This window comes from Sarcophilus harrisii, chromosome 2, assembly GCF_902635505.1.
Source record: "Sarcophilus harrisii chromosome 2, mSarHar1.11, whole genome shotgun sequence".
Classification (NCBI taxonomy): Eukaryota; Metazoa; Chordata; class Mammalia; order Dasyuromorphia; family Dasyuridae; genus Sarcophilus; species Sarcophilus harrisii.
This window is the reverse complement of record NC_045427.1, coordinates 34,735,507-34,760,353: the sequence shown is the minus strand read 5'-3', so window position 1 is coordinate 34,760,353 and position 24,847 is coordinate 34,735,507. Positions and strand designations below refer to the sequence as shown.

General features: G+C 38.8%; 1 protein-coding gene across 2 annotated transcripts in view; it reads left to right on the top strand.

Moving 5' to 3' along the window:
• The first annotated feature begins 7,803 nt into the window (after positions 1–7,803).
• The window catches only part of LOC100933879 (zinc finger protein 665-like), a 50,437-nt gene continuing 33,393 nt past the window's right edge, over positions 7,804–24,847 (top strand). The window contains exons 1-4 of one of the 2 annotated variants that reach the window (XM_031949851.1): positions 7,842–8,360; positions 12,704–12,789; positions 22,167–22,293; positions 23,177–23,272. In XM_031949851.1, coding sequence (XP_031805711.1) covers positions 12,772–12,789; positions 22,167–22,293; positions 23,177–23,272 — 241 coding nt within the window. In that variant the 5' untranslated portion in view covers positions 7,842–8,360; positions 12,704–12,771. Of the gene's footprint in view, positions 8,361–12,703; positions 12,790–22,166; positions 22,294–23,176; positions 23,273–24,847 lie in introns of both variants that reach the window. The other variant, XM_031949850.1, reaches the window with a different exon arrangement.

Sequence of the window (24,847 nt, the reverse complement as noted above, 5' to 3'; positions counted from 1 at the left end):
TACTCTGTACAATGCTCTGGTTCTGCTCTATTTCCCATGATTCCCCACAATATAATGATTAAAAATAATGGTCCTTTTCTCAGTATTCAAGTTTGTTAAATATTCATCTTTTACTTATTCAATAATTTTCAACTTAACCATAAATCATTAAAACCAAGGAAATCTATTTCACAATGTTTAACATTTTATAGATGAAAATTCAAATTTTATTATCCACAACAAACACCACCTGATTGTTCCATGTTTCTTTTCTTTTTTCTTTTCCACAAAATCATTGCCATATTCTTTGGCTTTCATTTAATTTTTGTCAAATTCCATTCTGTTTCTGTAATCTTCCTTATATATTGCTTTATATTGCTTCATATAAATCTTTCCATTTGCATTTTTCATTCCAAGTCTACTGGAATACTCTTGAATCACAGCATTGCTCAAAGGAGCTAAGTATATCACAGTGACTATAACTAGAAGCTAACACATGTTTATTTTTTTTTTTATTCATTTGTTCATTCATTTATTTATTTATTTATTATAGTAACTTTTTATTGACATAACCCATGCCAGGATAATTTTTTTACAGCATTATCCCTTGCACTCACATCTGTTCTGATTTTTCCCTCCCACCCTCCAACCCCTCCCCTAGATGGCAAGCAGTCCTATATATGTTGAATACCACATGTTTATTTCTAAGGAAATGTGGGGAGCTAAGCACTAATCTACAGGTGATAAGGCCACATTCCAAAAGACTGCCCTAACCTTGAACAGGAATCTCTTAATCACATCATGGAGTTACCAAAGACCACCTTAAACTTGAATAGGCAGATATACATTTCCTAATCACATCCTGGAGCTTCCTAAGTGACCAAAGACATCTGATCAGCTCATCCTTGGGTGGAAACCCAATCCTTTGTCTAGGACCCCCATCTCCTGTATTAAGTTCGCATAACCCTGCTGCTATATATATCTGTACTATTGCACTAATTAAATGAGGCTTGATCAGATGTTTTTTTTTTTTTATTTAATAGCCTTTTATTTACAGGATATATACATGGGTAACTTTACAGCATTAACAATTGCCAAACCTCTTGTTCCAATTTTTCACCTCTTACCCCCCCCCACCCCCTCCCCTAGATGGCAGGATGACCAGTAGATGTTAAATATATTAAAATATAAATTAGATACACAATAAGTATACCTGACCAAAACGTTATTTTGCTGTACAAAAAGAATCAGACTCTGAAATATTGTACAATTAGCTTGTGAAGGAAATCAAAAATGCAGGTGTGCATAAATATAGGGATTGGGAATTCAATGTAATGGTTTTAGTCATCTCCCAGAGTTCTTTTTCTGGGCGTAGCTGGTTCAGTTCATTACTGCTCCATTAGAAATGATTTGGTTAATCTCGTTGCTGAGGATGGCCTGATCCATCAGAACTGGTCATCATATAGTATTGTTGTTGAAGTATATAATTGATCAGATGGTTTTGTCTTGCCTCCATTCTTCTGTGTGTCCCCTCTCTCTTGCCCTTACCTCTTTTCTTCCAGGGTCCACTCACTGTGCCTCGCGGGCCGAGGCAAAGAAATAAGAAGGAAATGAAACCAGGAAGGAAAAGTGAGGAAGAAGAGGTTTCCAATCACAGAGGACAGCCAGGGAAAGGGCACAAAGTCAGGAGTGTCATTTATAATGATAAACAGCCAGAAGGCTAGCATCACTAGTTTGTGCAATACTTGGAAGTGATTGGGTGCAGCTTCTAGGGGAAATATAGCTGTAATCCTGAGGCCCCCAGACCTTGAAAGGATTGTTGTTCTAACAGTGTTGATGATCTTTAGGAATACTATAGTATAGTCCTAGAAATTTTGCTGACTGTCAGACGACAATCTATTGATCAGTGACAACCAAGTTCCTGAGACAATAGAGAATAGATCACTCCTCAAACCTACCTGTAAGCCATAAAATTAACATATCAGTAACATGAAGAACCAGATCTTTTCCTACAAATTTGTCTTCTTGCTCCTGGTTCTTTGCTAAATCTTTTTGGAACTTAGCCCACTTCAGTTGGATTCAATTAGTGTTACAATCACACTAAACTTTGCCCTTGACTTGGAGATGGGAAATTCTTTTGAGATACCTCACAACATCAATCTGCAATCTCAGCCTTTTGAGGTCTCTTTTGAACCTCAACAGAAGGAAGTTAAAATTTAAAGAAATTGGAAAGGGAGTAAACAAGGGGCGGAAAGCCAATAAGAGAATTTTATATTCAATTCTGAAGATGATAAAGAGTGACTGGAATTTCTCAAATGGAGGTCACATAGTCAGACCTGCACTCTGATGATCCATTGAACAGCTAAGTGGGAAGAGAACTGGTACATAGAAACCAACCAAACAGCCATAACAAGAGTCCAGCTTGAGATAAGGAGCACCTGACAGATGGTGACAGCATTGTAAGCGGAGAAAAGGAGATGGACTTGAATAAGAAAAAGGCATCTGAATAACCATTTTGCTCCTTTTGGCCTCAATTGCGCCCTCTATAAAATGCAAGGGGGAAACCAGCAATCCCGTTTTTATTTTTGTAGTTTTTTAAAAGATATAAAAACCATATAGAAGAGAATAAGCATCTGCCCTTCAACAACCCAAGGGACACATTCTCATAATACCTTGTAAACCAAAGGATCTCCAAAGTTCCCTCCGTCTCTTTCCTTCCTCCTTCCTCTCCCTCCTTTGTTCCCTCTCTTGCTTTCTTCTTTCTATCCTTATTTTCCAAAATCATACACTTGGATGTGGTTGTTCCACCAAAAAGAATATAAATTTCTTGAATGTGAGTTCTGGAAAACCAGGATATGATAAAAGCCTATTCAGGATCAAATTGAGCTACTTGACTGTGCCTTAAATCCAAATCACACTGGCTTAGGGAGTGGCCAATATTAAATCTCAGCCCAAGTGGGTCAAGATTCATTTTAACGGCTCAGAGAGAGTTTAAATTGTAATTGTTTTTTTTTTTCTTGCCAGAAATCATGAAGGTCTCCCTCCCCCCTTCCAAATTGTTTTGAGATTAGATCTCCCTATTTCACCAGGTTGGAAGTACAAGTTAGATCCGGTTCTTGATTAGCATGGAAACTTTGACGTCCTCCTTTTCTGACCTGAGCCAGGTGACAAGTCTTTAGGCAGCCTCCTGGTTGCAGAGACCAGGGCTGATTCTGGGGCCAGACTTGGATTGGACACCAGATTTGGTATTCGTCTTCCTACAGCTCCAACCTCTGCGTTCCAACAATCCACCAGCCTCAACCTCCCCATTAGCAGGAATTCCGGGCTATCACGCATGGCCTTTCTGCCAGGTTTACTGCTGCTATTCCTCTCATCATCTGTCCTCCCCCATCTATTGATTTCTCTTTCTATCAGTATCTGCTGATGAACTTCTCCTGGTTCCTGAGGAACCAGCTTTTTATGGTCCACCACTGTTGCCCACCACAATTTATTCAGTCATTCCCAACTCATTTCTTTAAGACTTATGTTTTTACAGGGACACTAATACATTGTTGGTGGAACTGTGAATACATCCAACCATTCTGGAGAGCAATTTGGAACTATGCTCAAAAAGTTATCAAACTGTGCATACCCTTTGATCCAGCAGTGTTTCTACTGGGCTTATATCCCAAAGAGATCATAAAGAAGGGAAAGGGACCTGTATGTGCACGAATGTTTGTGGCAGCCCTGTTTGTAGTGGCTAGAAACTGGAAACTGAGTGGATGCCCATCAGTTGGAGAATGGCTGAATAAATTGTGGTATATGAATATTATATGAATATAATATTATATGAATATAATAAAGCCTTTGCTTTGACTTTCTTGAACACTAATGCAGTCAGTTCTAATTTATGGTATATTGCATAATTTTCTATATTTTTTTCTCACAAAACACGTAGTTTTTTACCCACATGATTTATTCATCCGTCTTTAAATTGCTTTGGTACATGGTGTTACATATGCATTTAAATTCATTTTCTTCCTTGTGATTATTTGCTTTTTTTTCCCCAAAAAGTACTCATTAAATAATGAAATAATTGTTGTTTTTCCTCATTTTTCCTTTTTTTTTTTTTTTTGCTGAGGCAATTGGGGTTAAGTGACTTGCCCAGGGTCACACAGTTAGGAAGTGTTAAGTGTCTGAGGGCAAATTTGAACTCAGGTCCTCCTCACTTCAGGGTTGGTACTCTATCTAGCTGCCCCCATTTTTCTCATTTTTCAATTTCAACAGATTCATCATATGTTACTCTTTTATTTTGTTAATAATTTATCATGAACTTCATCTTAAATGAAAATAAATTAATAGGTATAATTTTAAATGATTTATGTTTGGATATATCAACTCAAATGGATGAAAATATCCTATAATAAATGACAGCTACTCCTTCCATGCCCCCTTTGATTATTTTTCCTCTTATTGATGTATATACTTTTGCTTTTTCAGAAGCTTCTCTCTTCTTTGGGATTTATGTTCTTCATTTTTCATTGCTTCATTTTGATCATTTCAGATTTCTTGATGCTTCTCATTCTTTTCAACATGAATAGAAAATAAATTAGTTCCCCCCCAATTTTTGCCTAACATCTTCCAATTCTTCATCAAAAAACAATTTCTTATTAAAGTCATTTGTAGTTTTGTGAAAAAATGTTCTAAACCACTATTGATCAGACAAATGCAGATTAATACAATTCTGATGTACCATCTCACACTTATTATATTGGCTAAGATAACAGGAAAAAATAATGATAAATGTTGGAGGGGAAGTGGGAAAACATCTAAAGCATCATTGGTGGAGTTAGGAACTGACCCAGCCATTCTAGACAGCAATTTGCAACTGTGCCAAAAGGGTTAGCAAACTGTGCATACCCTTTGACCCAGCAGTATTACTACTGGGTACCTATCCTAAAGAGAATATTAAAGAGGGAAAAGGAACTACATTTGCAAAAATATCTGTAGCAGTCCTTTTTGGTTGGTAAAGATTTGGAAAGTAAGTAATTGGCCATTAGTTGGGGAGTAGCTGAATAAATAATGATATATGAATGTAAGAGAACATTATAATTCTATGAGAAATGATGAAAAAGTTTATTTTAGAATAGTCTGCAAAGACTTACATGAAGGGTTGCTGAGTGAAGTAAACAAAACTAGGGGAATATTAAACACAGCAACAGCAAGTGATCAAATATGACAGACAGCTCTCTTCAGCAATTCAGTGATTCAAGGCAATTCTAATAAACTTTAGATGGAAATTGCAGTTATATGTAGAGAGAAAATTATGGAGACTGAATGTGTATCAAAGCATACTATTTTCACCTTTTCTTTTTTTTTCCTAATCATGATTTTTTCCTTTTGTTCTGTTTTTTCCTCTCCCAACATGACTCATATGGAAATGTATTCAAAACAAATGTACATGTCTAATATAAGTAAATTAAATCTAACCAAATTAAAATAAAAAGGTATTTTTTTTCATTAACCAGGAAGGTTGTCATAAATATATTTTAGCACATAGCTTTTCCTTTTTAATCTCTTTTCAATAATTCACAGTGATAAAGTCCTGAATGATGGACTAGGTGAGCAGAGAGAAACTGAAGTATTGATAAAATTGTTCCCTAGGGGTGGCAGGAAGAAGGTTCTGATAGAGACCATTTTAACTCAGTGCTCCCACCTTATGTAGAAGTAATCCTGGCAGAAATTCAAGTTATATCGAGTGCCTGAGGCTGTTTTCCCTACAAATCAGCTTTTAATGGCCCATGGCTTTGACACTGAACTCCTTGGGTCAGGCTGTCAGGATACTCTGCCTCCTGATGTCTTTCCCCTTACCACTTGCCCATGCCAAATGGGCACTCTTCTCAAATCCCACTTCTCTTTTAAGGGTATAAATCCCTTTTAGGATTCAGCCTGACAACTAAAGGCTTGCTCCAACCTCATGGGGTTTCCTTTTGCCCTGTGTGAGTTCTCCATTACACAATCTTTTTGGCAAACGTACATTTGTCATTCAAATAATGTTCAGCCTAACAGAGCTGTGCTCTCTGCAGTAGAGTCTGAATGCTCGACAGTTTAGTTCCAAAAAGCATGCTCTCTATCATGCCAGGTAATCTTCAGAACCTTCCTGAGACAATACAATTGCTGGCAGGGTGCTGGGTAGACTGGCCAGGTTTCACAGGCACACAACCATCAGCACAATGGCTCTGTAGACTTTCAGTTTGACAGTCAGTCTGATTCCTCTCCTAGAAGGTACATTTATAGATTGGAATGTGAATTTGTCTATGCAAAGAATTCATTCTCCCTACGTGCAACTAATCTTTCTTTTATATCAGAACATAGCTTTGCAAAAGTCATTGTATTTCTAAACTTTTCTAGATATTTAATTTCTAGTTTTGCTGGTTTTCATTTTTTTCCTACATTTTCCATTTTGTTTTCTTAAATGGAATTATTTGAACTGAGAGGATGGCTTGGAGATAGTCATGGTTTGAAACTTTTTCTTATCTTTTTTATTATTATTTACAAAGCATATGCATGGGTAATTTTTCCAACGATGACCCTTGCAAAACCTTTTGTTCCAAATTTTCCCCTCCTTCCCTCACACCCCCTCCCCTACCTGGCAGGTAGTCCAATACGTGTTAAATATGTTGAAATACATGTTAGATTCAATATTTGTATACATATTTATACAGCTATCTTGCTGCACAAGAAAAATCAAATCAAGAAGGAAAAGAAAAAGTGAGAAAGAAAACAAAATGCAAGCAAATAACAACAGAGTGAGAATGCTATGTTGTGTTCCACACTCAGTTCTCAGAGTTCTCTCTCTGGGTGTAGATGGCTTTCTTCATACTGAACAAGTGGAACTGGGTTGAATCCTCTCATTTTTGAAGAGATCAATTCCATCAGAATTGATCATTGTATAGTCTTCTTGTTGCCTGTGTCTTGATCTCCTGGTCCTGCTCATTTCACTCAGCGTGAATTCCTGTAAGTCTCTTCATGCCTCTCTGAAATCATCCTGCCGGTCATTTCTTAGAGAATGATAATATTCTGTAACATTCATATACCATAACTTATTCAGCCATTCTCCCTCTGATGGGCATGCGCCCAGTTTCCAGTTTTGAGTAAATCTTCCTGACTTCTGATCAGGCAACTTAAAAAGTAGGAATGTGGGGACGTTACTAGAATTCTCACGTTATAGTATTAAGAAGAGTGGTAGGTACAGGTGATACTGTATTTCTTACCAATAATTCTGTCCCTAGCCATACAATCACTGCCTAATGATTGAGCGCTGATTCCATCTGACTCCACCTTACTCCCGTCCGCAGCCATTCCCCCTGAGGGTTAGAGAGGTTTATCTTGTCTGGGCAGTGATGGACAAGTCTCAGACAGACACCCCCTCAGCCTCCGCACGTGTGACAGGAGAAGCTGGGCAGAGGCCCGGCCCCCGAGAGCCGCTCCAGCTCCGGACCCGCCTAGATCACGGCCGTAATGCGCTTGGCAGGTAACAGCGCTGTTCACCTGCGCGCTAGGACCAGGGCTGTCTAGGAGCGGAGCATCCTATGACGTCACTGCCCAACTGAGCGCAAGAGCCTGGACAAGGAGATTCTAGAAGCACCAGAAATTTCTGCGGATGAACTTGGTATTTATTTTGCAAATGTTTTAAAGTCACTTCCCAGTGTCTGGCTTTACCTCGCTCTCCCCGCTTTTTGGGGGGGGGGGGGGCAGAGACCATCTACCTTAGCCTCCTGTCACCCCACCCCTAATCCCGCCATCTCACCTGGGACTTAATCAAAATCAGTTTAAACCCAAGTGCAAGGAACTCGTGCGCCTGCGCTCCATCCCGGAGACTACATTTCCCAGACGCGAGGAGAGGAACCGCAGCTCCCACGGCTGCCAGCAAGAGCCACGCTAGCCCTGGGCAGGCGCAGCTGAGGAGCTATTTCCGTCCCTTTTCACTTAAGTGGAGATTGGGGAAAGTTGCCGACCTCTGGGTTGTGTTTGTGGGCGGGGGCGCTCTGATTTGAGGCCACCCGGGCGGAGAGATGGCTTCCGGAGCTGGGGAGGAGAAATCTATCCTTGGAGCCCTTGGTTCTACTTCTGCCCCCGAGGCTGTGTTGCTGCGGGATCCGAACTAGAACCTTGAATCCCGCTTTTTTTCTTCACCTTAAAAAAGCCCCACTTTTTTCTGAAGCCTTAAAAGGGGCGCACTTAGTCCCTGAAGAGTAGCTGCATTGATTACGCGCCAGCTGAGTGCCAGCAAGGAAGATGTAAATTACTAAACAATAAACACTGATTAATCAGCGGTGGAAAAAGAGACCCCGCCCTCTGGGTTCTGTGTACCTGGGGAGAAGCTGGGACACCTTATTGAGGTAAGGCAGGGATAAAAAAAAAAACCGAGGGGGGCGGGGGGATTTGGGGGCAGGAGGGATGTGGGTCCCCAGGTTTACTTTGACCCTTTTTTGTGAGCATGAATGATAATAGCCGACCCTTTATAAAGACCTGAAAAAGGTGGGTGTTCCGATTTACGGTCCAGGTGGTGTAGATTAATAGGAGTGGGATAAAGGGGAAGGGGGAGAGCAAGGAGGGAGGAGGGAAAAGAGGTGGAAGGGGAGGGGGCGAGGGCGAGGGCGAGGAAGTAGAGAGAGATCGGGAGAGGAAGGAGAGAGGGAGGGATCCCTGGGTGGGGAGGATAAGTGATGCGCTTTGGGTGCTCTAGATTCCTGGTGGCCTAGAGGTCAGCGGCAATAAAACGGTTGCTAAGAATCCCCGTTAAGTTGTCCACGGGTTTTAGGAGGGAAAGAATTCACTGATTCCCGAAGATTACTTGCAAAATGAAAGTTTATTCTTGGATAGAAATCAGTTCCCCAGAGACTGACCCTGTAGTGGCAGATCTGGGGCAAATGGACTTTGGCACTGAGAGAACGCAGTTCTCAGTGGACAGAAGGGTCCTGATAGCTGAGTGAGCCACCGAGAGCCATCTGCAAAGACCTTCCTTGAAAGGAAGCTGTGATATTGGGTCTTAGTGGGGGCTGGGACAGCCCAAACAGGTCTGACTCATTGGGGCTCTGGCAGCCCAAGCAGCTCAGACCCAGTGGGGGCTGGGACAGCCCCGATCTCCTATTGGAATCAACAGCACTTCAGAGTGGAGCTTTTTGACCAGGATTTCTAATTGAATCCAAGGCCCGGCGTCCTGGAAAGACCTTGTCTGGGGGGGAAATGGCTTCCCTAGGAATGGTTGAGATTATGAAAGGGATCACAGATGAAAAGGAAATACAGTTTCTTAAAGGGACACAACCTGCTTCATAAGGAATAGCCAGGCAAGTGAAGGACACCAGGAGCAGAATTAGCTGAGTCGGGGAAAAGAGGCTTTCAACAACATTGTAACAAGGATCGCGGTAGAGTTTATTAGATTTTATTATTATTATTATTATTGAGGTTTCTCAAGGGAGGACTTGCGTGTATATTTCTGTGTAAATGCCTGAGTGATGACATGTATGGGTGTGTGTATACATATATATGTATGTATGTGTGTGTGTTTATATATATGTGTGTTTTTGTGTGTGAGAATGTAGCAGTTCCTGAGAAGCTTTAGGGCAGTGTCACAAACTGTGCTGCCTGTGGGAGAACCATCTGTTGGTCTGTGCGCCCAGTGGTTTCAATTAATTCTTGGGAACTGCCCCACTCCTACACTCCTCAGTTGTACCCCTAAGCCATAAAATTAGTACATCAGTGACTTCTTTGCTATAAAATTAACTTCTTGCTTCTGACTCTTTGGTAAATTTCCTCGGAACTTGAGCAGTTTCAGTTGGCATTAATAATTATCATAAATCTTTGCGCCTTAACTTGAAAACTTGAGTTTGCGAATTCTTTTCCCATGCCTGGAACACGGTCTTGGGGAACCTCCTGCCTCAACAAGTGCATGTAGGGGTGTGTGTGTGTGTGTGTGTGTGTATTTGATGTAAATATACGTGTGTATGCTCGTAGGTGTATAAAAGTGTGTTTATAGATGTATGTATGAGGGGACTACGGATAGGTGTCTGTTATGTATGTGTGTGGGTACACATCTAAGTTTGTATATAAATACATGTATATGTTGGGGTGTGGATGGGTTATGTATGTGTATATACTTGTAAATGCATGTGAGTCTATATAAATACATGTGGGGAGATGTGCAGATGGGCTTATGCGTTTGTGCATGTAGGTGTGTGTAAGTGAGATAGATGTATGTGTGCTTATGTGTATGGACGTCTGAACATAAATGTATGTGTAGCTGCTTGGGGGAAGGGGATAGGATGAAAGGAGAAAAAAGAATAAAATAAAAATTGTACTGCAGGGACAATGTCTACTATTATTATACATGCTTTCTTGAAATGGAAACTTATTGTTATACTTTTTGAATCTACTCTATGTTCTTCTGGGCACGTGACAAATGCTTTTCTATTTTCTTTTCCCATTTATTTTCTTTTTTATATTGTATTTATTTTTAAATATATATATTTTAAAAGTCCTTAAATGTTTTGTAAAGCATTTGACATGGTTATCTCATTTAATTCTCACAACAGCCCTGACAAGTAGATGCTATTATTTATCTCCCATTTTTCAGATGAGTTAAGAGGGAAGAAAATAAATACATGTAAAGTGCTTACTATGAGGCAGGCACTGTGCTAAGTACTTTTTAGAATATTATCTCACTTAATCCTCACAACAACCAGGAGAAGTAGATGCCATTGATGCCATTGTTATATTCATTTTTCAGATAAATTAAAGGGGAATAGCTGGGAGCTATGATTACCCTCAAGTAACAGTTGGAGAAACTGAAGCATAGAAGTACAGTGACTTGTCCAGGACCATACATTCTTTGTGCATTATGATGCTGAACATAAAAGAGTTAGCCAGGTGATGGTCCCTTCTAAACTTACATACAGCTGTTCCTCAATTGTCTGTATCAAGAAGTCTTGGCAGCCTGGCAGGATTCAGCTGACCAAGTGGGTCCATCTATAAGGAGGAAAGAGAACTTTTGTTCTTGGAAAGGATACAAATGGATAATGGAAAAGTCCTATCCACCTGGAGAGGCTTCTGGGATAATCTCCAGTTAACGCCCTTCAAGGTCTGGCCTGGCTAAGTTGAGGTTTTGATGAAAAGAATTCTGAGGTTTTGTCCCGGGTCACAGAAAAATGGCCATCTGCACCTGGAGAGGGCTGAACCTTCCCAACCAATGAAATAGTGGTAAGTTTGAAAAAATGTATAGATGTGTCTATGGATACCTACAGCCCTACTAACATTTATGATCCTAGAATACTTTGAGATCTGGTGAGGAGCTTTGTTGTGGAGTTCTGTCACTTGTATCAAGCTTCTTCTGAGTCTTTCTTAGCAAAGGTGGTGGAGTCCTTTCCAGCTCATTTTTAGATGAGGAAGCTGAGCCAAAAAAGAATTGATTGACTTGCTCAGGGTCATCTAGCTGTTAATTATCTGGGGCTAGATTTAAACTCATATCTTCCTGCTTCCAGGCCTGGTGCTGTTTGTATTGTGCCACCTACTTGCCCAGTAAAGGAACATAGAATTCTTCAGGTCCAGCCCTCTTATTTTGTCAGCCTGGAAAAGCAATGTGACTTGGCCAGGCTCACAGGGCTGGTAAATGCCAGATCCTACTGAGATAGGATTTGGAGCCAGTTTTTCAAGAATTTGTACTTTTCTCTTTCTGTGTTCTTTTTCTGTTTTTTCTTGTAGTTTTCTTTCTCTTTTCTCATTGTTTAATTACTCTTCTCTCTCTTTTCAATCTCAGTTGTATTTGTCTGTTATGTGTGAATATATATAACTACATATCTCAGTATAATTAGAATATTTATTGACTGACCTCTTCCTTAGATAATCAGTTCTTTTAGACAACAAAGGATTTGTATTTAGTATTTATTATTGTTATGTTTATGAGGCTTGTAGAAGACCCTTACCCAAAATGACTACTCAGAAATCACTCAGTAGAAGGCAGAAAAGTTGGTTATTGAAAACCCCGTCCCATCCCGAGATAAGAAAGAGAAAGCTTGTGATAGGAGGGCTAAAGAAGTAGTAAAGATACATAGCTTTTATACAAGAAATTACATCACAAGTAAGAGAGCATTGAGAAGGGGAAGAGGAGGTATCTAATTGGTTGTTGCTATTTGGAGAGATCGGAATGGAAGGTTTTTGTTTCCCCAAAATCACCTGATTTCTAGGAAACAGAAAATCAGGCCTTCAGGCTTAATCAAGCAGATAGTGGTCCAGCTAATAGACTAAATATCGATAAATGTCAAATACTGATAAATGTCATCAGCTCAGGTTAAGTAAACATGTTTCTAGCTGGCCAAGGCTCAAGTAAATATGAGCCTGCACATATTATACAAGTCATAGAGGAAACACAGAAATATGAAAATAAAATGCAGAAAAAGAATTCATACATTCCTGTAAGTTCTTCACCTTATCTCTCTCTCTATTCCATACATGTTGTCTTCAGTTATGATAATGGTTCTATCCTATTCAGTATTTGAAAAAGTGGGCATTTGTGTGTCCTGGTGCTCAGGTTTGAATGTAAGGTTTCTGAAGCTGATGTGGGATGTCCCTGCATCTTTTGGTAAAATCTTTACAGTTTGAAATCTTGTTCTTGGTACTGTTGGTACAAGTACCAAGTCAGTTCTGGGAAGCAAAAATGTATTCTAAGGTAACTCTGCCATCTTTCTAGGGAGATAAGACTTGAGAAAGGTCAGAGTCTCAAAGAAAACACTGAAAAAGGATTGATTTTGGAGGACCATGGCATTCAAGAAAAAGGTAAGAATCCAACCATGTCAAAGTGGGAATAAGGAGAGAGGGACAAACCTTGCCCAGCCTAACTTGTCTCCCAGTATCCCTCTTGCATCACAGTCCACCTGCTGGACATATCCCAAGTGAGACATATCCAAAAGAAAACTCACCTTCCCCCACAACCCCCATGTGGCATTCCTCCAGACTTTCTGTTTCTTGACAGCACCATCATTCTTCCAGTCACTTTTGTTCACGGTCTTGGAATCATCCCCACCTCCTTCAGCACATTGTCCATTCTTTGTCCAAGTCTTCTTTCTTTTCCCTTCATAGTAGTTCTTTCTTTTTTTTTTTTTAATTTAATTTAATTTAATTTTTCCCCACTCATCTGGGAAAATAATTTTTAACAATTGTTGGTTTTTAAGTTTTGAGTTTCACATTTTTCATCTCCCTCCCTGCCTTCCTGCCTCAAGATATACTAAGCAGTCTGAAATAGAGAGATACATATGTTATACATGTTTAGTCATGTAAAGCATTATGCTATTAGTCATTTTGTGGAAGAAAATTCATACAAGGAAGGAAAGAAGAGGCCAGAAAACAAGTGAAAAATAGTGTTTGGGGCCTGTATTCATATACCATTCTTTCCATGGAGATAGCATTTTTCATTAACATTGTATTGCTAAGAATAGCATCATAGATCAGAAATACTGTGCTGCTGCTGCTGTGTACAGTGTTCTGGCTCTGCTCATTTCACTTTTCACAATTCATGTGAGTTTTCTAGGTTGCTCTAAAATCATCTTGCTCCTCATTTCTCAGAGCCCAGTAGTATTCCATGACAGTCATGTACCACAACTTGTTCAACCATTCCCCAATTAATGGGCATCATCTCAGTTTCTAATTTATTTTCCAGAATGGCTACAACAATTTGCAGCTTTGGCAGTAGTATATTTGTGTGTTTATCTTCCCCTAGGCCCTTTAACTTTGGCATTTTAAAATCATCTTTGCTAGGTTGTTGGATTTGGAGTAAAATTTAATTGTTGTTTTCATTTGAAATCTATTATTAGCACTGTGAAACATTTTTTTCATATGGCTATTGGCCATCAGTGTTTTCCCATATGAAAAATGTTCATCCTGACTCCTCAGGGACTATGTTTTGCATGACTACATATGTATAACCTATATAAAACTGCTTTCCTCCTCAGTGAGGAGAGAGGGAAGGAGGGAATTTGAAACTCAAAGAAGTTTACTGAATATCTAAAATTGCATTTACACACACACATATATGTATATTTTAATTAAAGCTTTTTATTTACAAACGTATGCATGCGTAATTTTTCAACATTGACCCTTGTAAAACTTTCTGTTTGAAATTTATCCCCCTTCCTCTACTCTTACAGGGCAAGTAGTCCATACATGTTAAATATGTTAAAATATATGTTAAATCCAATATATGTATACATATTTATACAGTTATCTTGCTGCATAAGAAAAATCAGATCTAGAAAGGAAAAAAAAAAACAAAGAAGGAAAATAAAATGCAAACAAAAAGCATGAAAATACTATGTTGTGGTCTACGTTCAATTCCCACAGTCCTCTCTCTCTCGATATAAGTGGCTCACTTTTTTATCATTGAACAATTAGAACTGGTTTGAATCCTCTCATTGTTGAATGTCCATCATAATTGATGATCGTATAGTCTTGCTGTTGCCATGTATAATGAGCTCCTGGTTCTGCTCATTTCACTCAGCATCAGTTCATGTAAGTCTTTCCAGGCCTTTCTGAAATCATCCTGCTGGTCGTTTCTTACAGAACAATAATATTCTATAACATTCATATACCATAACTTATTCAGCCATTCTCCAACTGATAGGCATACACTCAGTTTCCAGTTTCTTGCCACTACAAAAAGGACTGCTATGAACATTTTTGCACATGTGGGTCCCTTAGCCTCCTTTAAAATCTCTTTGGGATATAAGCCCAGTAATATCACTGTTGGATCAAAGGGTATGCATATTTGATAAGTCTTTGGGCATAGTTCCAAATTACTCTCTAGAGTGGTTGGATCTGTTCACAATTCTACCAACAATGTATCAACATCCCAGTTTTCCCCAGTCCCCTCCAACATTCATCATAATCTCTTCCTGTCATCTTAGCCAACCTGACAGGTGCCCTTATATTTGGAAAAAAATTTTACATTTTCATCTTATCCTTACTATATATTGTGGACAGCTTCTTGGCCTGATTTCTTCCCATTCACTATATATCTGAGATACCAAGCTTTTATCAACAATATTTGATGCATTGAGTTTTGCCTTTTCATTACCTTCAAAACAATTGCATAACTAACAAAAACAGTAAGAATCCATTAATAAACATCTTTCATAGTAAGCTGTACTTACTTATGTTTATAAAATCTAGAAAGGTTAGCGACAGAAAAGCCCCTCTTTAGTGCAATCAAAAAGACTTATCTAAAAATATGAATTTTGTTATGTGTATTAGCAAAATACCAGAAAATTTTCCCTATGAGGATAAAGTAAGGATATTCTTCTCTCCACACCATTCTTCAACATAGTTCTATAAATGCTAACAATAGGAATAAGGGAAGAAAGATAAGTTACAAAGACATTGGCAAAGGAAAAAAAGATTATTTCTACTTGTAGACAATGTGCTAATTTCTGTAGAAAACCCCAGAGAATCAGCACGGAAAAGAAAGACATTTGTAACTTCTGTCATGAAACAGAACTTCAAATACATTCACAAAAATCACAGTTACTTCTTTACAGATTTAGAAAAACAGTAGCAGGATCCAGTCTTGAAAAGAGAAAGTTCATTCAAATTCAAAATAATTATTAGATGCCTAAAGCCTTTGGGAATTCTCCTGTGAAGATCTTGAAGACACCCCATGACATCCCTGTGACAGAGCCGAGTTACATGTGTGGGACTGTGGGTGACCGGACCACTAGGAGCTGGAATGCTCGGCCACGGGTCAGACACAAGTCGTCCCAAGGACCCTTTGCAGGGGGCTTCTCCCCAGAGCACATCTCGTGTTTCTTCTGAGCGAATCCAGCTCTGCTTCTCTGGTGGAGCCTGGCGCCTTCTGCGGGCGCACGCCGTACTGGGCAGTCCTGGGCCAGTGTCTCCCTTGTCAAACACTCGATTCTAAAGTTCTTTCAAGATCCATTGAGAGCACCCTTGCCTCACCGACTGCCTCGTGAGCACACACTGTCATGTGTGAGTTTTCCATAAAACTGTTTTGCCGAGCGCACACTTGGTATTCCAATAAAATGACCAGCCCCAGAGTTGTGTCCTCTGCAGCAGAGCTGGAATGCTGGGCAGCTCAGTTGGAAAAAGCTCAAGTTGTTTCTCTCAACACAAAGTCAAAAGAAGCATGAATGGACCATCCCTTCCCAAAGTGAATATGCCCTTCCTTTAGAGGAACTTCCAAGAAGACTGGCTGGAGTGAAAGGCTCTTGGGAGGAGTGGTGAGGATTTTTTTTTTTTTTTAATGAACTAGATCGAGTTTTATCTACTTGGGAGAAATCATCCCTTGCTAGGATAGTACCTAGGGTACATGATGTATCTAGGAAAGTCTTGAACTAGAATCTTTGTAACTGAAGTTGGTTTTCTATCCACTATCCAATGGTTACCTTTATCTAGGAGTCTTACAAAAGAGATGGTGTTAGACTGTAGAAGTCCTTGAATTCTTATGAGAAAACTTTGGATATTACTCTAGAGAACTTGAAGGATTGAGCTCTCTTTCCTGACAGTGTATCACTTTCTCTACTACATCTTTCAAATCAGTAAATACTTTGAAATAATCCACTGTGCACCAGAGACTGTGCTAAGTACTGGGGATACAAAAAGAGGCACAAGACAGTCCCTATCCTCCAGGACCTCCTATTCTAGTGTGAGAAAAGTGGGAGTAGCTTTGCTTCCTCTTGGCACTAATCCAGAAACCTTTTGATGTTGCACCTTGGGCTTTCATCTTTCCATTTTCCCTTGAGTTCCTTGAACTCAAATCTGAGAGCTAATCTTTCTGACTATTCATAGCTGAGTTCAGAGCTGTATCATACCCTCCCTTTATTTCCTGCTTCTCTTTTACCTCAGATCTCAATAATCAAATTTACTCAATGTGTTCTCCCAAAGGACCATACTTTAGTTCTCATTGGACTCATCTCAGTGATTCCCCTTATTCTTGGAAGCCTTAGAAACCATTTGCCTTTTTCTTGTTTATTTTTTATTAATATTTTTTCTTGTAACTAAACCCTAAGAGAAAAAGGAAAGATGGTCTTCTGTTATGTTAATAGGGAAAAAGAGATTGTGGGGAACTAGCTACTGGAACTGAACACTATTTTAGTGTCCCTTGCACAGAACAGTGATTAGACAGAGATTGGATCGTCCTTATTTATGAACTCCTGGGTCATGAAAGGTCAGCGGTCTTGTCCTATTTCTCAAAAAACTTTTGTATACCACCAGAAGCATATGTCTGTACCTGCTTCTTGTGTTTCCTCACTTTGAGGAGTAAATGATAATGCCTCTTACAAGTTTTTCTTTTGTTTTAGTTTTTTCCTGATTAGTGGTTGCAAAATTTTTTATAGTGTTTAGTTACCAGTTGTATTTCCTCTTGTGTGAATTATGTTCATTCCCTCTGGCCTTTCTCCTTTGAATATCTTTTTGTCTTTATAAGTTTCTGTGAGTTTCCTGTAAATCCTGCAATTGCACCTTTTAGCCATCCCGTTTCTTCCAAATCATTTCCACAGTTCTTTTGCATTTGTCAATATCTAATTATTGCTTTTCTTTTTTTCTTTTTTTTAATTAAAACATTTTATTTTCAACATATATACATGATAATTTTCAACATTCACCCATACAAAATCTTGTGTTCTAAATTTTTTCCCATCCTTCCCTACATCTCAAGTAATCTAATACGTGCTAAACATTTGGACTGATTATTGCTTTTCATATGATGCAGTGAATATCTAACTTATATGGCAGAGAATGATGATTGCCAAAAGTAATGCCAAATTATAATATATGATTATTTATAAAATCTTACAAAAAAGGATGCTAGTCATGAGAAGCATCATTTCTTTAGTCAAAAAAAAAAAAAAAAAAAAGCATGGAAAGCCAAACCATTTTAAAGAGGGCTTGATATTAATTAAGCAGTCCTAAGAGGTACATTTTTTATATGAAAATTGGAAGTCAAGTATAAAAGAAAAATTGAAAAGATTTCTGAAAATTGTTATATCACTTATGTTTCACCATCAGGCAGTTGGAACTGCCACACTCTAACCTCAAACTGGGGTAAGTGGAAATAGCACTAAATATGATAAAGATGGAAAAAACAGCTGTCTTGGGTCAAGTTTATACAGACATATTTTGTTTAGGAAAAGCAAAGGTATAAGAGTTTTTAAGGCTTGATAAAGATAAAGAAAGAGTACTATAGGCATGGGAAAATAATTGTGCTTTAATATTATTTTTAAAATGTATCTGAAAAAACATCAGTGTCTACTTCTCTGTATTCTTCCTTTCCTGTCATTACAAGATCTTTATGAGAATCATCTCCTTGATCATTATATACTTCAACAACAATACTATATGATGACCAGTTCTGATGGATCAGGCCATCCTCAGCAATGATATCAACCAAATCATCTCCAATGGAGCAGTAATGAACTGAACCAGCTACGCCCAGAGAAAGAACTCTGGGTGATGTCTAAAAACCATTACATTGAATTCCCAATCCCTATATTTATGCACACATGCATTTTTGATTTACTTCACAAGCTAATTGTATAATATTTCAGAGTCTGATTCTTTTTGTACAGCAAAATAACGGTTTGGTCATGTATACTTATTGTGTATCTAATTTATATTTTAATATATTTAACATCTGCTGGTCATCCTGACATCTGGGGGAGGGGGTGGGGGGGTAAGAGGTGAAAAATTGGAACAAGAGGTTTGGCAATTGTGAATGCTGTAAAGTTACCCATACATATAACCTGTAAATAAAAGGCTACTAAATAAAAAATAATAATAATAATTAAAAAAAAAAAGAGAGAATCATCTCCTTATAAATTGAGTCTTCAATCTGGGTATTTGTAGGAAACAGGTAGACTTACACTATCATTATTTGACAAAGGGACACCTTTCCTTTTTCACATTTAACTGAAAAATATGGAAAACATAAGATCCCACTGTACTTATTGTATCCCACCAGTTTTTATACAGTGGAATGATGTATTTGACTCCTTTTACAAGGAGGGTTACATACATCAAAATCATTCAAAATTATTTGATAGATAGCAATGGAAATAACCTTGTGATGCTCTGATCCTAAATATCCTATGGATATTTGATAGTGGTCTTAGCCACTATGATGGAGACCTAGTATAGAGTCCAAGAAACTAGGCATTGGCCAACACTGAGTACCCTATACCAAGATAAGATCGAAATGGGTTCATGATTTAGACATAAAGGGTGATATTTTAAACATCTTAGGAGAATAAGGGATAGTATACCACCCAGATCTGTGGAGAAGAAAGGACTATATGGCCAAAGAAGAACTAGAGAAAATTGTGAAATGTATATTGGATAATTCTGATTGTGTTAAATTTTAAAAGTTTTTGTACAAACAAAACGACTGCAACCAAGATTAGAAGGGAAGCAGTAAATTGGGGAAAATATTTTATAGCTAATGTTTGTGAAAAAAGCCTCATTCCTAAAATATATAAAGAATTGACTCAAATTTCTAAGAATACAATTCATTTTCCAATTGATAAATGGTCACAGGATTTGAACAGACAATTTTCAGATGAAGAAATGAAAAAGCCATTTCTAGTCATATTGAAAAATGCTCCAAATCATTATTGATTAGGGAAATGCCGCTTAAACCAACTGAGATACATCTCTTTTTTTTTTTTAATTTTTTTTTTTTTAATCATTATAACTTTTTCTTCACAGAACCCATGCCTGGGTAATTTTTTACATTATCCCTTGCACTCACTTCTGTTCCGACTTTTCCCCTCTTTCCCTCCACCCTCTCCCCCAGATGGCAAGCAGTCTTATACATGTTAAATATGTCACAGTATATCCTAGGTACAATATATGTGTGCAGAACCGAACAGTTCTCTTGTTGCACAGGAAGAATTGGATTCAGAAGGTAAAAATAACCTGGGAAGAAAAACAAAAATACAAACCGTTTACATTCATTTCCCAGTGTTCTTTCTTTGGGTGTAGCTGCTTCTGTCCATCCTTGATGAATTGAAACTGAGTTAGATCTTCTTTTTGTCGAAGAAATCCACTTCCATCAGAATACATCCTCATACAGTATCGTTGTTGAAGTGTATAATGATCTCCTGGTTCTGCTCCTTTCACTCCATCAGTTCATGTGAGTCTCTCCAAGCCTCTCTGTATTCATCTTGCTGGTCATTTCTTACAGAACAATAATATTCTATAACATTCATATGCCACAATTTACCCAACCATTCTCCAGTTGATGAGCATCCATTCATTTTCCAGTTTCTAGCCACTACAAACTGGGCTGTCACAAACATTTTGGCACATACAGGTCCCTTTCCCTTCTTTAAGATTTCTTTGGGATATAAGCCCAGTAGTAGCACTGCAGGATCAAAGGGTATGCACAGTTTGATAACGTTTTGGACATAATTCCAGATTGCTCTCCAGAATGGTTGGATTCGTTCACAACTCCACCAACAACGCATCAGTGTCCCAGTTTTCCCACATCCCCTCCAACATTCTGCATTATCTTTCCCTGTCATTTTGGCCAATCTGACAGGTGTGTAGTGGTATCTCAGAGTTGTCTTAATTTGTATTTCCCTGATCAATAGTGATTTGGAACACCCTTTCATATGAGTGGTAATAGTTTCAATTTCATCATCTGAAAATTGTCTGTTATCTTTTGACCATTTATCAACTGGAGAAATGGCTTGATTTCTTATAAATTAGAGTCAATTCTCTATATATTTTGGAAATGAGGCCTTTATCAGAACCTTTAACTGTGAAAATGTTTTCCCAGTTTGTTGCTTCCCTTCCAAGTCCAATTTCTACCATACTAATTTCCAGTTATCCCAGCAGTTTTTGTTAAATAATGAATTCTTATCCCAAAAGTTAGGATCTCTGGATTTGTCAAACACTAGATTGCTATAGTCGACTATTTTGTCTTGTGAACCTAACCTATTCCACTGATCAACTAATCTATTTCTTAGCCAATACCAATGGTTTTGGTGACTGCTGCTTTATAGTTTTAGATCAGGTACAGCTAGGCCACCTTCATTTGATTTTTTTTTCATTAATTCCCTTGAGATTCTCAACCTTTGATTCTTCCATATAAATTTTGTTATTTTTTCTAGATCATTAAAATATTTTCTTGGGAGTCTGATTGGTATAGCACTAAATAAATAGTTAGTTTAGGGATGAGATACATCTCTGATTGGTATAGATGAGAGGAAATTAATGATAAATATTGGAAGGGATGTGAGAAACCTGGAACACCGATATATTGTTGGTGGAGATGTGAATGGATCCAACCATTTGTAACTTTGTCCAAAGGCTATAAAATTGACCATACTCTTTGAACCAGCAATGTCCCTCCTAAGTCCATATCCCAAAGAGATCATAATAGAGTGGAAAATAAACCACATGTGCAGAAATGTTTGTAGCAGCCCTTTTTATAGTTGCAAAGAACTAGAAAATGAATGACTAAAGTAGTTGTGCTGTGAATGTAATGGAATATTATTGTTCAGTATGATGTGATAAGCAGGTTGATTTCTGAAAAGCCTGGAAAGAGTTACATTAACTTACATAAACCAAAGGAGCATTGTGGGCAGCAATAAGAAGATTATGTGATTATTTTCAACAGTGAGGTGATTCAAGGGAGTTCTAGTAGATGTGTGATGAAGAGAACCATCTCCACCTGGAGAGAGGATTATAGGGATTGAATGTGGATCAAAGCATAGTCTTTTCACCTTTTTCTGTGAGTGATTGTTTGCTTGTTTTTTTTTTTCTCCTTTCTTGTTTTTTCCCCCTCTGATCTGATTTTTCATGCAAAGTATGTTAAAGGTAAAAATATATTTAGAAGAATTGCACATGTTTAATCTAAATTGGATTGCTTGCTGTTAACAATTGGGGGAGGAAAGAGGAAGGAAGAAAATTTAGAACACAAAGTTTTGCAGGAGTGAATGTTGAAAAATTTCTTTGCATGCATTTTGAAGAATAAAAAATTATTATTTAAAAAGGAAAAAAGAAAAGGGGGATTTGAAATTTAAAATTTATTTCACTTTTTGGCTATATTTTGAGATGCAAATGATTCCCTTCTTTTGTTCTGATCCCATGTTAGTAGGTGCCTTCTAAAGTCTCTTTCAAGTTATGATTCTGTCATGTTTTAGAAATTACTGACATTCCAAGATGTTGCTGTGGAATTCACCCAGGAGGAATGGAGCTATTTGGATCCTGGCCAGAAGGACATGTACAGGGACGTGATGCTGGAGAACTATGAGAACTTTGTCTCCCTTGGTAAGCTAATTTTTTTGAGTCATTCTTACAGCATTTATTTTTCTCCAAGTGAGTACCAGGAACTATGATAGTCACTAGGAGGAGAAAGGTAAAAATTAGACAGGCCCTGCCCTCATGGAGCTTCTGTACTATCCAGAGAGATACCAAGTTTGTAAATATTTGTTAATACAAGTGTTAATACAAAACAAATCTTTTCCAAGGGGATGGCAATAGCAGGTAGAGGGATAAGGAAAAGCTTCATTCCAGAGATGGCTAAGCTGTGAATGAAACTAGGGTTGCAAGAGTTGAAAGGCAAAGAGCAGGTCAGGGCAGAGTTAGGGGAGCATCCCATAGTGACCTGCAGAGATGGCAGGTGTGAGCCACTGCAAGGTCAGTGATTCCAACTGTCTGTGGCCGTGGGTGGGGCTGAGGAGCTTGGCTGAATTTGACTTTGCTGTACAGGAAGGGAGAGTCACACAAATACCTTTCATACAGAGATGCATTCAGACCTTTGTGCAGTTTCTGAGCAGTTGTTGCTCTTCCCAGACAAAAAGTCCTTCTTTGTCCAGCTGGAAATCAGCAGCTTCCTTCTGCAGCCCGGCAGACTCTCCTTCCACACTCTCTGCTCACCAGGCTTCAGGTTCTCCATAGAGCCCCAGAGCAGAGAAGGAAGGACTTCTCCCAGCAGACTAGGAATGGGTGAATGTGACCCCATCTGTCCTGTGTCTGCACCAAAGGCTCTATCCCTTCTCTACTGTTTGCTGAGGGAAACATCCTTCAAGGGTCATTGGTACTTCTCCCCTTGCATTTCTAGACCTGCCCCTTTTCCTTAGAGAGAGGCCAGGACTGAGTTCTGATGTGTCTCTGTGTTCTTAGCACTTCCCACTTATTTCTCCTTGAGCAGGGCTTCCAGTAACTAAACCAACTATGATTTCTCGCCTGGAGAGACATGAAGCCCCATGGCTATCAAGGGAAGAAGACCCCAGATGCTCTTCTGAGGGTGAGTAATAATCAGGCGGCAGGGGGTGCAGTCCCCCAAGAGCCAGTCCTGTACTGAAGGAGCCTCAGGGTTCTGAGTTCCAGTCTGACCTCAAACACTTCCCAGCAGTGAAACCCTGGACTCATCTGTGACATGATGTGGAGAAGGAAATGGCAGACTCCTCTGAGATAGGAATCTCTGCCCAGAAATCCCTCAGAGGGGCTTACAAAGGGTCAGATGCAGCTGAAAACCCCTGACCCAGAAATCTAGGCAGAGACTCACTGCCAGCAGGAGCTTGGCTGGGTCATTAGAATGAGTTACCTTGGAAATGTTGGGCCTGGAGCTCTCTTTCAAGGTCTGTAGGCCTGAGGAGAGGAGCTGTGGTTGTCCGTCCTGCACTCCTCCTGTAATCTCAGCTTCCATGTCAAGAAATGGTTTTCTATTAAATCTGTCTTTGTATTTCTCTCTAGCCTCAGAAACAACTGTAATTCTTCTTGATGTTTAGCCTTCCACCCATATGCTGGGTCCTATCCTTTATTTCCTTTTTTTTTTTAATTTTTAAATTTTTTTATTATAGCTTTTAATTTACAAAATTTATGCATTTTCAAATTTTCCCCTCCTTCCCCTCAGATGGCAGGTAGTCCAATACATGTTAAATGTGTTAAAATATATGTTAACCTATCCTTTATTTCCATAAGCATTTTCTATTCTTAAATCTTTAGATTATTTTTTCTCTTCAATGAGTCCTTTGTGAGAGATAAGGGAAAAGAACTTTCAGGTATAATTAAGTCTGACCTCTATTTTAAAAAATCAGTCCATTGCTCCAACTTCTTGCCTGTTTTATCTCCCTTCCAATTCATCTCATTCTTTTCAGGGACAGATCCTATAACGATGCCGTCTTCCCCTTCCATCCACCTCCTACTTTCCCTTTCTCACCTTGAATTGATGCTGTCAGCATTTCACTGATTCATGGAAAATTGTCTTTAAGTTATTGCTGACTTTAATAATAACTATAACTAATATAATAGGAGCAGATTTGGGAGTGTTTTGCTAGTGTTTGGGTTGTATGGTGTTTGTATCATTCTCATTTTAGAATAAGGCCTGGGGAAAGGCACATCATCTTAACTTGCCCATGGTGACCTTATAAGTATAACAACTGGACTCACATTTTGGCTTTTCAACAAATTGAAGGATTTTCCTAGTACAGGGAAATATAGGACATGAAAGCAGCCTTTAAGGGTCTGACGTGTTACCAAGTATAAAGAGCACCAGCTTCCTAGTTAGCAGACTTGGAGTCAGAACCTGCCTCTAACACATTTCTAAATATGACATTGGACTATTCACTTTACCTCTCAATGCTCCTTTTCTCTTGAGGTCTTGAGTTTTATCCAACACCTTGTGACCCTGTTTGGAGTTTTCTTGGTAGAGATCCTGGAATGGTCTACCATTTCCTTCTTCAGCTCATGTGACAGATGGGGAAACTGAGGCCAACAGAATTAAGTGACTTGACCTGGGTCTCTCAGCTAGAAAGTGTCTTTTCAGAAAGATAAGTCTTCTTGACTGCAGCTTCATTGCTCTTTGTAGTATGGCGGTCAC